Source organism: Colossoma macropomum, unplaced genomic scaffold (genome assembly GCF_904425465.1).
Source record: "Colossoma macropomum unplaced genomic scaffold, Colossoma_macropomum, whole genome shotgun sequence".
In the NCBI taxonomy this organism is placed as follows: domain Eukaryota; kingdom Metazoa; phylum Chordata; class Actinopteri; order Characiformes; family Serrasalmidae; genus Colossoma; species Colossoma macropomum.
The window spans coordinates 38,770,170-38,785,948 of NW_023494799.1; the positions used below are offsets into that span (position 1 = coordinate 38,770,170).

General features: G+C 40.6%; 1 protein-coding gene across 2 annotated transcripts; it reads right to left on the reverse strand.

Moving 5' to 3' along the window:
* Positions 1–875: 875 nt before the first annotated feature.
* nucb2a (nucleobindin 2a) lies at positions 876–15,616 on the reverse strand. 2 transcript variants are annotated; one of them, XM_036586361.1, is made up of 13 exons: positions 15,461–15,616; positions 14,711–14,851; positions 10,445–10,552; positions 10,237–10,369; positions 9,242–9,345; positions 7,140–7,325; positions 6,947–7,037; positions 6,782–6,840; positions 5,832–5,924; positions 4,125–4,214; positions 3,842–4,012; positions 3,662–3,716; positions 876–2,410 (listed from the first exon to the last, which is right to left on the reverse strand). In XM_036586361.1, the coding sequence occupies exons 2-13, from the start codon at positions 14,849–14,851 to the stop codon at positions 2,232–2,234; spliced, it is 1,410 nt and encodes a 469-aa protein (XP_036442254.1). In that variant the 5' UTR covers positions 15,461–15,616; the 3' UTR covers positions 876–2,231. The 2 variants fall into 2 exon arrangements, with proteins under 2 accessions (XP_036442254.1, XP_036442252.1); XM_036586359.1 differs by having other exon boundaries at positions 876–2,431.
* Positions 15,617–15,779: the final 163 nt, after the last annotated feature.

Genomic DNA, 15,779 nt, shown 5'->3' on the forward strand with positions numbered 1-15,779 from the left:
ACGCTCATTGTCCATTTTATCAGCTCGACTTACTATATAGGTGCACTTTGTAGTTCTACAGTTACAGACTGTAGTCCATCTGTTTCTCTGATACTTTGTTAGCCCCCTTTTACCCTGTTCTTCAGTGGTCAGGACCCCCATGGACCCTCACAGAGGAGGTACTATTTGGGTGGTGGGTCATTCTCAGCACTGCAGTAACACTGACGTGGTGGTGGTGTGTGAGTGTGTGTTGTGCTGGTCTGAGTGGATCAGACACCGCAGTGCTGCTGGAGTCTAACCTCAGTGTTACTGCTGGACTGAGAATAGTCCACCAACCACAAATAACCAGCCAACAGCGTCCTGTGGACGGCGTCCTGTGACCACTGATGAAGGACTAGAGGATGACCAACACAAACTGTGCAGCAGCAGATGAGCTGTCGTCTCTGACTTTACATCTACAAGGTAGGAGTGTCTAATAGAGTGGACAATGAGTGGACACAGTGTTTAAAACTCCAGCAGCACTGCTGTGTCTGATCCACTCGGACCAGCACAACACACACAAACACACCACCACGTCAGTGTCACTGCAGTGCTGAGAATGATCCACCACCCAATTAGTACCTGCTCTGTGAGGGTCCATGGGGGTCCTGACCACTGAAGAACAGGGTAAAAGGGGGCTAGCAAAGTAGCAGAGAAACAGATGGACCACAGTCTGTAACTGTAGAACTACAAAGTGCACCTATATAGTAAGTGGAGCTGATAAAATGGACAATGAGCGTAGAAACAAGGAGGTGGTCATAATGTTATGCCTGATCAGTGTAAGCATTGATAATTTTTTGTGCCGTGTATTGAGAAGTTAGAATTTCTGCATATGCACTGAAACAAAAGATCACGAATGGAATGCCTCAACCACTTTAATATCTTCAGAATAGCACGCAAAGTTCTACGTAACCAGTAGATAAAACAATAGATAAATTACTCATTTTGTGCAAACACAAGAATACTATGATGCGCCTTGCAGTGGGCGCACACTGTAAATGGCTTGAATACAATGATTATGTTGCTCCTCCACAAAGCAGGTAAGATAAAATAACTGGAATTTACAACAAAATAGATTCTGGATTTCTTTGTCAACAGAACTGTGTACAGTCTAAAGTACAGGTGTGTCATCCGCATTGTGTTTGTATACTTCGGACTATAGTCTGAGAATTGTTTACAGGACAGTTTCCAGATACAAATTAAGCTTGTTTGTTTTTTTAGATTAAATTGTTCCACCAGTGGAAATCTACTACAACTCCTTATCTTGTCTTAGACTATGTTACACTGAAAACCCTTCCTTAATCTGTGTACAGAATACTGGCCCACTATTTCTGACTATTACTTTCATATTAACCGGCAAAACCTGCATTATTATGTCTCTATGATGGCCTGATTCACTACAATTACTAAACAACTCTGATTGCGATAAAACACAAAAGTTCTTGCCACTTGATTTCTATGGGCTATTTTTCTGAAGACAGATTGGATTTAATAGTGCATTAGAAATGCCCAGTTACATTGTTCTCTTGTCCAATTGCTGAATTAATATATCTGGAAAAGTAGCCCTTTTAAAAATGCTAAAAGCTGGCAAAAATCCTTTAAAATGTGTACATATAAAATCATCCCAAAAGTTTCTCCCAAAATTGCATTCTTTATTGAAATACCTGGACCTTACACCTAATGTTCTCCCTGCAGGCTAGCCTTGTTTTCAGTGTACTTTAAAGCTGCACTGGTCTACAAATTTCAGGACAGTCCTAATATGAAGACCAGAATAAACATCACCCACCATGTAAAACATTATTATATTTACTTCCCAAACCACAATGTTTGTTTTCGTTGTTTTTACAGTGGCGTTTAAAATTTTAGAAATAAAAATAAAGTACAAATTAATGTGCAAAACAAACCACACAGATACCATTCCATAACGATAGGCCAAATAATGTCAACCATATGAGAAAAACATTATGGAAAGAAATTATGAATTGTATTCAACTTCTTCAGAGAACTTAGCATCGATCATATTACAACACTTCTGAGAGAAGCAGCCTCTAAAACCGAGAAATCTATAGATCACAGGTGGACTCGGGCTGTTGTTTTCCACTGACTCCCGACACTGGAGAGGAGGTATGAACGGTTCGTGTCTCTAAGTGTGGTGGCAGGCATGTTAATCTATACAGTCAAGGCCCACACTACCTGTCTGTGGTCTAGGGCGCCTATGGGGCACCATGGACCGAGTTGGGATCATGAGGCAGCGGCTGACCGTCCTGGGACTGGTTTGGGTGGCCTTGACTTAGATCTTGCTGGGCAATGTCATTCTGAGCTGCAGGGTGTTCTTGGTCTGGAGGGGCTGGCTGGTGTTCAGTGAGCAGGGCCTGGTCATGCTGAAGTACCTCTGGAACAGCATTGCCTTCAACTGTGAGAAAGTGTTGAGATTTTGCAAAGCATAATATACTGGTGTTCACTTCAGTAATGTCTTAGATACAAGCCAGGTGTTGATTCAGGACTATACAATTGGTGCGTTCCAATCGGGAGGCAGCTGTCTAAGTAGGCAGCATTTGCACACTCCCGAGACGAAGGCTGTCCCATTCAGAAAGCAGCATATGGCAGCTGCCTTAGGTGCCTTATTTTGACCAAATGTGAAGGCAGCATCGCATGTATCCTTCTCAGCGAAGGCAATCCCACAATACTGCTCACGGCTGAGAGTTCCATCGCTTCAGTTAGATAAACATGGCGGACGGAGTGGCCGTTTTTTGTCGACTGAGGAGTCTAAAACATGTAAGTTATTTCTTCACTTCTGTCTTTACTGTTTCAATTGTTGTATTTGTGTAAAGTATTTAACATATTTGTGTTTGTAGGTCTCTAGAAATTGTTCCTGTGGTGAAATTTTGGCTAGCTGTGCAAACGCTCTGGCTCTTTAAAACGTCCGGTTCACTTTAACATACTGGATGGTGTAGAAATTTAGAAATAAAATGTTTTTAAAATAAATACCACAAATGCTTATTTTTGCTGCTCCGCTTGTCTTGCATTGCTGTGCCCACCACAGTGTTTTTTATGACAGTTAAATTTCAGACTAGGAGCTAATAAATCAGATGAGAATGCATAAAATAAAATGCATATTAGCAGCTTAACAGACTGGTGCCATCCTTTTTTCTGAGTGCATTTTGTACAAAATTATACGTCGTTTTTTATCCTTTATGTATAAAGCGGGTTCATTAAGGTGGATGAGGACAGTGAATGAAGTGAAATGAGTCACACACTAGTACGATCATCTGTATTCATCTGGGGCGCCGAGTTCAGTACAGCTATATAACAACCGATACGACTCCTTAAAGCGGCCTGTTCTTCATATCCAAATTTCCAAACAGCTGCTGCAGGTTCGGAGCTGTCCCTATTCACTGAGGTGAGTGTAAGCTAACCAGCGATTGTGAGTAAACAGATAAAACATGTACAGCGCAGTCAAAGTTATGACTTATGTGGCTCTGAAGCTCCGTCCTGAATGCGATGCCACTGAGGTTCCATTTCGGTTAAAATGCTGCCCAACAAGAGAGCTGCCTTGGAAGGCCGTGACTAGTTAGGCAGCTGCCTTCAGAATGGAACGCATTATATATGTAGAAGATCCTGGTTCAAACAAAAGCTTACTCACCATGAACTTCAGATGGTTGCTCTGTCTTTTTTAATCGTTCCATGTGCTCTACAGCCTGAACACGAGTAGAAAGAAAGGCTTTGTAGTTCACATCCTTAATTAAATGAGCTTCACATGAATTGTTTTGCATGTCAGTGCCCAATATATGCCATCGAATAAAAGAACACAGTGATTTCCTACCTGTTGGAGTTGGATTTTCTGGGCGTTGAGCTGCTCCTGTTGTCTCTCCAGCTCTTCACGCTGCTTCTGCAGATCAACGGCTTTCAGGTTTAGGTCCTCCTCCTGCTTGGCTAGGTGCTCCTCAAACTCCCGCATCTCCTCCTCCGTGTAGGCCTGGTTCTGCTCCAGAGTCTGACCACACACACACACACACACAATAGAGTGCTCAAAGCATCCAATCACTACTCAATCATGCAATCAGACTTTGCAGTCATTATCACTGATTACTTGCAGCCATACGTACCTCCCAGCTATCTGGCTCTAGAAATTCCTTTTTCTTTGTAGCAATCAAGAACTCATCTAAGGACACCAGTCTGTCCTTGTTGGCATCAACCTGTTTCAGAAAGAAATAGGACTTCAGAAACTGCACTGTCCTGGTTACGGGCCAAGCACTGTTGAGGATGTTAACCTAACCTAACATATAGGCTCACAGGGGCTGCAGTGTGCACACTTCCAAAATCTTCCACCCATCTCAATACCTGTTTTAACTAACTCTCGTCCACTTGCCTTGTGATTTCCCCACAGAGGAATCCCCAGCACCATCTTAAGGGCCATTTTATTACTTAATTAGCTCAAAAGAGGGTGTTAGATGAGCCCTCGGAGGAACGAGGAATTGTGTGAACGCAAGTCTTGACTTTAGCGGCGGAATTTGCCCAGAAATCATTGCGACCTGATGCGTTTCCTTTTGTCATACCCACAAATAATGGCAGCAGAGCTGTTTATAAGCCACAGCAGGAAACTACAATTAAATGCATTTTTAAATCCATAAATAAACCACATTCGATTTGCTGGGCTCTTTTTTAGGCATGACTGCTGGTACGACTTAATCACTTTCTCTGCTAGCTGACTAGTTAGCATGCTAAAGGATATGCAGCTAGTAGCAGCGAAAAGAAAGACACTACAGCAGTTTATAGATAGATAAAGCAATTATTCACAAATTTTTGCAAATTTCAAATAATCAAAAAAAAATTTGCATGAGTAGCCAATTAGCTTAGACTAACTTACTTACTACCCTCCACTCCACTTCAGCTGTGAGTGGCCACTTGTGTAATGTAGGTGTGATGCATATCTGAGTGTTGAGTCAAAGTGGAGGAGGGCATGTTTAAAAAAAGTGAAACAGGCCCTTCACTATGCACATCTGCACATCTGTGCATCAAGCAAATGTCAATTGACAAGACTGGTAGCTTGGGGGCAGCATTAGACCCAAACCATACTAAGTTTAACCCTTGTGTGGTGTTGGGGTCTGTGGAACCCATTTTCAATGTTTACCAAAATAAAAAATTATGCGATGTTTAATTATTTCAACTTCAGATTCTTGTTCTTTGCTCATTTTCTGTGAAGAACATATAAAATAACCCATTTTCAGTGTCTTCACTCTGTTCACCCCCCACACATTTATATTACACGTGGTGTTGGGTGAACCTGCCGGGAGTAAAAGTGTGGAGGTGCTGTGTCCTTCACTCTGTTCTCCTCCTACATGGCCTGCTGTTAGTGTGTGTGTGTGTGTGGACAACATGGACAGGCTGCTGACTGGCTACAGCTACTAAAGGAGAACTCTACACTGGACACTTGTGATATTTTAAACATCTGGTATTTTTACATAAATTGTTATGGCTGTATTGACTTAAAAAACAATAATGCGGAGGGTCCAGCAGACCACTGAGTAACACACACATCAACATCACACAAGGGTTAAAACTGAACTAGCACAAAATCAAAATGGAGCAATTGGAGGATCGGTTGGCAGAAGATGTACAACATTATAATCTTTTATACGACCCATCTTCAAAATATTACCCCCCGCCCCTTCCTTCCTTTCTCCTCTTCGTTTTCTGTACAGGGTTAGGACACTGCCCCCTAGTGTACATGTTCATGCTACGTGTAAGTATTTTGGCAGAAGCCATCTGCGCACACGTTAAGAAAGACACCAATTCCTGGCTCACTGTATTACCTCATTCATGACGTGCTCTCTCATTCGCAGCCTCTCTTCCTCCATCTCCACCATGTCGTCCTCCTCATTCGTAGGATCATAGATCTTCTCCAACTATGAACACAATTGCAAAGTCTATTAGAACCATGAACGTTATTTTTCCGGAATGCCTTTATTTAAGAAGTAGAACACGAGAGGGAGTGTGTTATCGCAAAATATTCATGATAACACACTCCTCGAGTGTTCTATTGCTTTTATACAACAGTTAAATAAATAAAGTAATAAATAAATAAACTGGGCCGTGAACGCGGCGTTTAATGTTTTAATGTTCGCAGTTCCTTCACCAAATTATAGTTCCTTAACAAGCAGCTTGTTGCTGCATCAGAATAACGAGCTCCGCCCACTCGCTGCACAGTCTGCTGTAAGCCTCGCCTTTTGAAGTACAGACTGAGCCATAAAACTGCCGCAATATCAAGTTCAGCTCAGTTTTGTCAGTTTTTGCCAGATCAGTATTAATGTTGTTTTGTTCCAGTCAGTCTGTAAAGCATCTTACAGGCCATTTAGTTTGGCGAATGGTGTTGGGTTCATTTCTGGCTGATTCCAGGTTGTTCAGCTGTTCTTCTGTCACAGCTGCCGACTGAAAAGCTGCTCAGTGGTGATGACAGTTTGGGAATTTAGTGTCGTCTCATCTTCAGAGTCTGACCAACTCGGCTGTCGGTCAAATGTGATCTTTAAAGTGTCCATTTTCTGTTTGTGGCAAAGTAAGAAGTAAAAAACGTTCAAATGTCTTGAGCGTCTCCTACAGCTGTCAAAGTCGTTGCTTAGCAATGGCGTCTCAGCGGAGTGATACAGTGTTTGTGAAAAACCTGTGATATTATGGTGAAATAACAGCACAGTTGGAACGCTTCTCAACCAATCAGCTTGCATGGCCGGAACTAATTTGTATAATATGAAAATATGTAATTATCTACCTCTTTAGTAAACAGGGCCTCCAACTCTTGCTCATCAAAGAATCCATCTCCATTCGTATCTGTATTAAACAATGCACAAAAACACACATTGAGATTTCATTATCAGAGCTAGTTAAAGACTCATGGTCACCTATAATATATCGGTAGGGTCAGTGAATATCTTACCATGAAGGTTGAAGAAAGTTTTTGGGTCAAAATCTTCTGGGTCAAGACCATCTGCTTCCTCCCAAACCTCTTTCAGCTGATCCTGACTGCCCTGCAAACCAAGTACACTCAGCGTTCACAGGAGTTTCTCTCGTAGCAGACGCCATGTTTAATATCTCATTAATATGCCTGCAGTTTAAGGGATTAAACGTACTGGGTGATTGACTTTGGGGTGATCAGCGTGCTTCTTCTTCATCTCCTCATAGTGCTCCTCTTCCTTCTTCCTGCCCTCCTCGTCCAGCGTCTTCAGGTGCTCTCGACGCTCGTGCTCTTTCATCATTTCATACCTCTTGAACTCTTCATGTCGCTCCTTGTCAAAATTCTCCAAATCCTTTGTAGCCTAAACAGACATTAATAACCACAACATAGATGTTACTTTTGTTGGAGATGCTCATATTTTGTTCACCACACTTTTAATAAGTTTCACTTGATTCTGAACTATCGACTCTGCAATGTACAACCCCATTTCCAAAAAAGTTGGGACGCTGTGCAAAATGTAAAAAAAACAAAATGCAATGATATGCAAATCATGTAAACCAAATACCTATATGATGTACAAAGACAACATATCTAATGTTGAGAAATTTTATTGGTTTTTGAAAAGTTTTTGCCCATTTTGAGTTTGATGCCAACGACACACTCCAAAAAAGTTGGGACGGGGGCCTGTTTATCACTGTGTTTCATCACCTCTTCTTTTAACAACGGAACTGAGGAGACACTGCTGTAGTTTTGAAAGTGAAATGTTTTCATTTTTGTTTGATACAGGATTTCAGCTGCTCAACAGTTCAGGGGCTCCTTTGTCATATCTTTCATTTTATAATGTGCCAGATGTTTTTGGTGGTGACAGGTCTGGACTGCAGACAGGTCAGTTTAGTGCCCGGACTCTTTTAATATGGAGCAATGCTGTTGTAATACATGTAGAATGTGGTTTGACATTGCTGAAATAATCAGGGCCTTCCCTGAAAAAGACGTCATCTGGTTGGCAGCAAATGTACGTATATATCGTTCAGCATTAATGGTGCCTTCACAGATGTGCACATCACCCATGCCACGTGCACTAATGCCCCCTAAACCATCATGAATACTGGCTTTTGAACTGTGCACTGATAACAAGCTGAGTGGTCTTTATCCCGGAGAACACAGTGTCCATGATTTCCAAAAAGAATTACAGATGTTGATTCGTCTGACACTTTTCCACTTCCCCTCAGTCCATTTTAAATAAGCTCAGGCCCAGAGAAGGTGGCAGCATTTCTGGGTTCTGTTTATATTTGGTTTCTTCTTTGCATTTTAGAGTTTTAACTTGCATTTGTGGATGTAGTGATGAACTGTTTTCACAGACAGTGTTTTCAGAAGTGTTTCTGAGCCCATGCAGTGATTTCCACTACAGAATCATGTCTGTTTTTAATGCAGTGCTGTCTGAAGGCCCAAAGATTACAGCCAGCAAATACTGGTTTTTGGCCTTGTCCCTTACACACAGAGATTTCTCCAGATTCTCTGAATCTTGTAATGATATTATGTACCATAGATGATGAAATGCAAAAGTTCTTTGCTATTTTATGTTGAGAAACGTTATTCTTGAATTGTTGCACTATTTGACTGTGCAGTCTTTCACAGAGTGGTGAACCCCTCCTCATCTTTACTTCTGAAAGCCTCTTTTTGCCTTTTGTTGCCCAACTTTTTTAGACTGTGTTGCTGGCATCAAATTCAAAATGGGCAAATATTTTTCAAAAATAAATCATTTTTATAAAATTAAAATTTCTCTGTTTCAACATTTGATTTGTTGTCTTTGTACTATTTCAATTACATATAGGGTTTAAATGATTTGCACATCATTGCATTTTGTTTTTATTTACATTTTGAACGTCCTAACTTTTTAGGAAATGGGATTGTCGTTATTTTCATACACAGTATTTAATGCAAGTGTGCAGGTGGACATGTGGTTTAACCTTACTCTTATGTGAATGAGCTACTCCACTTTGATATCAAGTACTAACTTAAATAATGCCACATATAGATACCCACTGTTCATCACTGCTCACCTACAGAAGTGTACGTACCCTCCCAAAGGAACATAGCAATAATAAAGGCACTAGACTATCGTCAAATATCATCCGTTTATTGTCAAAAAAGTTAAAATGAATTGACAAGTAAAGAGACAGCAAATGAGTGAGGGCTGTGTTTGTTACCCAAATAAAGGTCCTCCTGAAACACATTAGCGGGTAAGGGTTCTGAATGAGAGCACAAGTGAAAGCATACCGATTTGATGAGTCTGTCCAGATCCTCCACCTCAAACGTGTGAGGGTTCATGTGGTTTAGATACTCAAACTGCTTCAGTAAGGCCTGGTGGTCCACAGCCATATCTGAGGAGTAGGAACAGCAGAACTGTTTGAAATATGTGCTTCAGTTTCATCCACCTGTTTGCAGATCTTGAGCTTAACAGAACAATTTAACCTGTTCAACTCATTGGGACCACCGGTGGTTCCAAAACGCACTTCATCATATTCTTCATAACTTTCATATTTCATAAGCTACATTCTAAAGGTGGGGCTCATATGAGAGCTGTAACTGTCTTCTACCCAGTCAAATAGATGGGTAATGTAATTTTAAACCCTTCTGATAAAAGAAGCTGAACTCGTCGACCCATTTTTCCACAAATCTGAGCTATAAACTATAAACAGATGGCGTCTCTTTGGTGATCTGCTCTGTAAACATTATTTTTATAAAAAAAATACAAAGAGCGTCTGAGATTTTTGGCTTTCAGCAGTAAATTGTAAGCATATAGCAATATTTGTATGATCATAAAACATGTTCTGTTAATTTGAGGGGAGCTTTTACCAAAAATAAATAAATAAATAAATAAATAAACAAACATTTACATTTATTTCATGCCGTTCCTGAATAATTTGCCTTACGATTTGGTCATGTGAATTCAGATGGAAATATACCCTGGTTAATATTAACTGTCTTCACCCCTTGAACAGTTTGTATAAAGCACACAGTGAATTCGCACAACAGAAAAATTTTAAGTACCACTACTTTGAAGAATGGATGTAAATGGAGCCCAACATGAAGCATATTACTATTACAACACTGATGACAGTGGCTGCAGGCATGTGTGTCAATGACTAAACCACAGTGACAAAGCTCTATATGGGTAAAAAGGAAGCTAAAGAGAGAAAAAGAGAGAGCGGATATGAAATCTGTGATCCCTCTAAACTGCTGTATCATTTTTTGTGTGGTATTTTACTCACCGTTGCCTCCTTCGATGTCTTGTTTAGCTTTGATCAGCGTCCTCAGCCGGCTCACCTCCTGCCTTTTCAATTCATCCAGCTTAGTTCTCACATGATGGCTGACGAAGTCCAGTTCTTTAGCCAGCTTCCCTTGCTGGAATTGAAGAATTATTAGTTAGTAAACTGATTAGCAAAATCATGCGAGTGTACAGAACGTTCATCATATTACCTTTATATCCTCCATGTCTGTGTTGTGCAGCTTTTCTCTAAAATGCTGGTCTTTTTCGAGAAAGTCGATAACTTCCCTGAGGTAGCGGTCATAATGCAGTCCAGTGTCCTTAAAAAGATAAAAAAAGATATTTAACCTCTTATTGACCAGGGTATATTTTGGTTTGTCCATCTGAATTTACATGACCAAACTGTAAGGCAAATTATTCAGTAACTGCATGAAATAAATGTAAATTTTTATTTTATTTATTTATTTTTGGTAAAATCTCCCTCAAATTAACAGAACATGTGTTTTATGATCACACATATTGCTATATGCTTACAATTTACTGACGAAAGCCAAAAATCTTAGACGCTCTTTGTATTATTTTATAAAAATAATTTTTACAGAGCAGATCACTGAAGAGACGCCATCTGTTTATAGTTTAAAGCCCAGATTTGTGGAAAAACACATCAACTTTCAGTAGAAAAAGAAAATTGTAAAAAATTACAAACACCCATCTATTGGACTGAAAAGAAGACAGTTACAGCTCTCATATCACACCCATCTTTAGAATGTAGCTTATGAAATATTAAAGTTATGAAGAATATGACGAGGTGCGTTTTGGAACCACCGGTGGTCTCAAGGAGTTGAAAAGGTTAAAAAGTGAAATTAATAATAATAATAATAATAATAATAATAATAATAATAACAATAAGTTACATTTATATAGCACCTTTCACAAACCCAAAGTCGCTTCACATAGCATGGGGGGGTGGGGGGGGATCAAGAGTAAGCAGTGAAGGAGGAAGAAAAATGTCTAAGTCAGATTTGAAGGAGGAGAAAGAGGAGCAGTCCCTGAGGGATTGAGGAAGAGTGTTCCAGAGTTTGGGGGCCATGGCACTGAAGGACCTCCCTCCCAAAGTCTGGTGCCTGGACAGCAAGTAAGTTATTACAAGAAGACCTGAGAGAGCGAGAGGGAGTGTAAGAGGTCAGCAGTTCTCTGAGGTAGGGGAAAACAAGGTTACGCAGGGCTTTGAAAGAGAGTGGTAAAATGTTAAACATTATACGGGACGGGACCGGTAGCCAGTGCAGCTGAGAGAGAACGTGAGTGATGTGAGCTGAACGCTTAGTATGAGTGAGAACTCCAGCTGCAGAGCTCTGAACGTACTGTAGCTTTTGTATAGACTTTACAGGGAGACCAACAAAGGGGGAGCAGTCTTAGTGAGGAACTTAATATGCAGATCAAAATTAAGTGATGGGTCGAGTAAAACACGAACTGAAGGATTTAAGCCAAACTGGAGTCGTAATTCTAGCATTTAATGTGCAGGTACAGGTGCACATGGCATGGAGTACCAGGCACTATTACGAATAAGAGCTGCTCTGTTCTGACATTAAATAGTAACTCAAATAATAAAGAATACCCTAAACATGGTACTGTACATCTACGTGAGGTACAGTGTGACTGATCTATATGAATGAGAAGCGAGTGAGTGAGAGCTGTCTGTGTAAGGGTCCCCTTAAAACACAATATCAGATATCAGAGATAAGGACAGCGCATATCTGAGGAGTAGGAACAGTTGAACTGTTTGAAATATATGTGCTTCAGTTTCCACGTGTTTGCAGATCTTGAGCTTAACAGGACAATTTAACTGCCTTTCATTCCTGGAACTTTCACAGTTTGTAGAGGGCAAACAGTGAATTTACACAACAGGGAAATTTAAAGCGCCACTACTTTCGAGACTAGAAGAACGGATGGATGCAAATGGAGCCCAACATGAACCAAAAACAAACATCACTATTACAACACTGATGACAGTGGCTGCAGGCATGTTTGTCAATGACTAAACCACAGTGACAAAGTGAGTGAGAGCTGGATTTCTTATCCATGTAAGGGTCCCCTTAAAACATAAGATTAGATATTAGAGGACAGCGTTTACTTAAAAAGCTCTGCTAAGGGGTCTGTTAGCTGACGTAACAGATCTGGCGGTTGGCGCTTTCCTCAGCGCGTTCGGCTGTCCAGTGATGTTGCGTGAGCGGCAGCTCGAAAAGAAGCGGTGGCTGGTTTCACAGGTCTCGGAGGAAGCCTGTGTTAGCCTTCACCCTCCTAGCGTTGATAGTATCGTGTGATTGGGGGAGTCCTAACTAGCGGGTGGAATTGGAGACGACTAAATTGGGGGGGGGGGACCTCTGCTAAAAAAAAAATCTTAAATCTAGTTAATACATATTTCTCACTTTGAGATTGCTGCAAGAATATTATAAGATTATTCAACTTATGTCAAGATATTTTCACTTAAATAATTTTATTAAATGAAATTATTTCACTATATTGGCAGATAATTTTGCTTGTTTTAACAAATATGCTTGAAGTAATAAGTAAAATAATCCCATTACATTTAGAGAGCAGTTACTTGTGATGAATTACTTTTTTCTGAGTAATGACAGCAACACTGGAGCGATCTATACTAACACTGATGCTAGCATTATGTTCAGTCTGCTGAGCGTTCAGCCCTCTATTCTGACTGAAAAAAACAAAGCTGGCTTTTGCTTTCCTCCCTATTTTTGTGTGTTTTCTGCTGGACTCAACAGCCAAAAATCACACCAGACCTCCTCTTTATAACACTAGATGATCAGTTAAAGGTGCAGTGTGAAGATTTAGGGAGATCTATTATCAGAAATGGAAAACATTATACAACACCATGTATAATCACCTGTAACTATGAACCGCTGGGTCTTCTTTGGCTTAGATGAGCCCTTCATATCTACATAAGGAGTGGGTCCTATTCCAAAGGAGGCCACTATGTTTCTACAGTAGCCCAGAACGGACAAACCAAGCACTGACTCTAGAGGGCGCCTTTCGCTTTTTTACACTGATGGAGCAGCTTGAATTTGGTGGCGCTGTAGTTTCGGTTGGAAGACACAGAAAAAAATCAGTGGCTGCTGCTAGAGCTGGCTAACGTTTTTGTGTTGTGAGAAGTTTAAGAACCCACATTTTGACAAATAATAATGATAATAATAATAATGATAATTGGAGGATTAATAAATGGAGAATCAGACTTATTATTTAGCACAAGAAAAAGCGAGAGAGGAGCAAAACCTAAGGCCACCGTAGGTTCTACTACAAGCTTGGAAAGGGAGGGGTGAGGGAGGGGTATTCAGTTGTTATTATATGTTATTTCGCCATAACATCATAGGTTTTTCACAAACACTGTATCACTCCGCTGAGACGCCGTTGCTAAACAACGACTTTGACAGCTGTACGAGAAGCTCAAGACATTTAAACGTTTTTACTTCTTACTTTGCCACAAGCAGAAAATGGACACTTTTAAGATCACATTTGACCGACAGCCGATTTGGTCAGACTCTAAATTCCCAAACTGTCATCACCACTGAGCAGCTTTTCAGTCGGCAGCTGTGACAGAAGAACAGCTGAACAACCTGGAATCAGCCAGAAATGAACCCAACACCATTTGCCAAACTAAATGGGCTGTAAGATGCTTTACAGACTGGCTGGAACAAAACAACATTAATACTGATCTGGCAAAAACTGACAAAACTGAGCTAAACTTGATATTAGATCAGTTTTATGGCTCAGTCTGATTTGGTCAGACTCTGAAGATCAGACTACACGCTTGGTGAATGGTATTGGGTTCATTTCTGCCTGATTCCAGGTTGTTTAGCTGTTCTTCTGTCTCAGCTGCCAACTGAAAAGCTGCTCAGTGGTGATGACAGTTTGGGAATTTAGTGCAAAATGACTTGGACAAAAGTCTGGTTCCATTGACTTACATTAAAAGTAGAGTATGTTTTTTCCTTCTCCTGTAAAGTTACTATTTTGGAGATACAAGGTTTTATTCCTACAATAGTGATATACAGGTTATTTAACATTAACACATACAGCATATCTAATTTTTATTCTCATAGGAGTCTTGTAGGTTGCCTAGTGCAAAGTCCGCCCCTGTTTATATTATATTTGATCGTTTTTATGTATGAAATTTTTCTTTCTGTTTTGATATTTCTTGTTTAAAGGCAGGACTGTATATGATTTATACAGGGTAGTCAAAATAAGCTATAGCGTCAGACTCCACCTTTTCAGTACTGATTATTATGTCCATCAATTTTATATCTCTAATTTTTACTTTTATTTTTGTGTTGTCTATTTTTTTCCCCATTCTCTTTCATTTTTATGAGCGTATACACCTTAATAAACATATTATTATTAAGTATTTCAGTTAAAACCGGTGAGCTTAATAACACTGAGCATGGTGAAACATGTTAAAGTGTACTTACCACACTCTGGGGTGGCTCCTGCACCGTCTCCTCCGGTACCTTCACTTTAGTCTTGTCTACACTGATCGGCACTGCCTCTGAACTGAACAGCAGGCTGGCGAGCACAAGGCAGCTGGTGAGGAGTCCGTTTGTCCAGGACATCTGGAAACAACAGAAATTGGCCAAAAAATGACGAACGGTCTCTTTTTGACAGTGTGCGAATGTCAAATTGCTCCTTACGGAATAATAATACTAATAATTCTGACTTCCAGCCTATTAGTACACTGTATTTCATATAAGGAGGCTTTTGGTCTCTGGCAGCGAACCATATCATCACAGCTCGCCTCGACTAGACGTCATTTTCTGATTAGCTAAGTTAATTAGTTAATTATTGTTGAGGGTCAGACACCTATCTACCACAGACAGCTGTCTTACTGGCTACGTGTCATTCCGTTTGTGCGTCTGATGACAAACAGCCAACTTAAACAGTATTATTGACGGGTTTAGGCGATCGGCCAATTGGCTGCTGACACGCCGCCGGACCAGAAACAGGTTCTCGCCAAACCTCAGCTGATGATGATGTGGTCTCATTAGCTAACAAGTCCACTGGCTAACGCTAATGTCTTACCGGCCACTAACGTTACCTAAGATCAGCGAACTATCGTTTTACAGAGAACGTCTGTGGCCGAAAGACTGACCAGCTATTCATGCTGCAGTGGCGAAGAAGCAAACGAGGAACGTTAAATACAGAAACGAGCGATTCACACTTACTTTGTCTGGCTGGTTCTTTACCGACACGCTATCTTGAATATGCTCTGCTTCCTCGCAGTTGGTCTTTCATTACCGCTGGAGTTCCGTACAGCCCTGGGTTAGAGAACTACACTAGCTGTGCGATTTCACCACAGAACGTGTAGAGAGGAGAACTGCCACTCTGCATATCTTCTTGTTTACTCAAACGCTAGAGGGCGCTCCCTAACGAGTCCAAAATGAATGGGTTGGTATGGAGCTTTTGAGCAAAATCATAGTTTATAAATGTTTAAACGTTTTCGATGTAAAAGAATACAACTGTTTCCTAAACACAGAGCAGCAT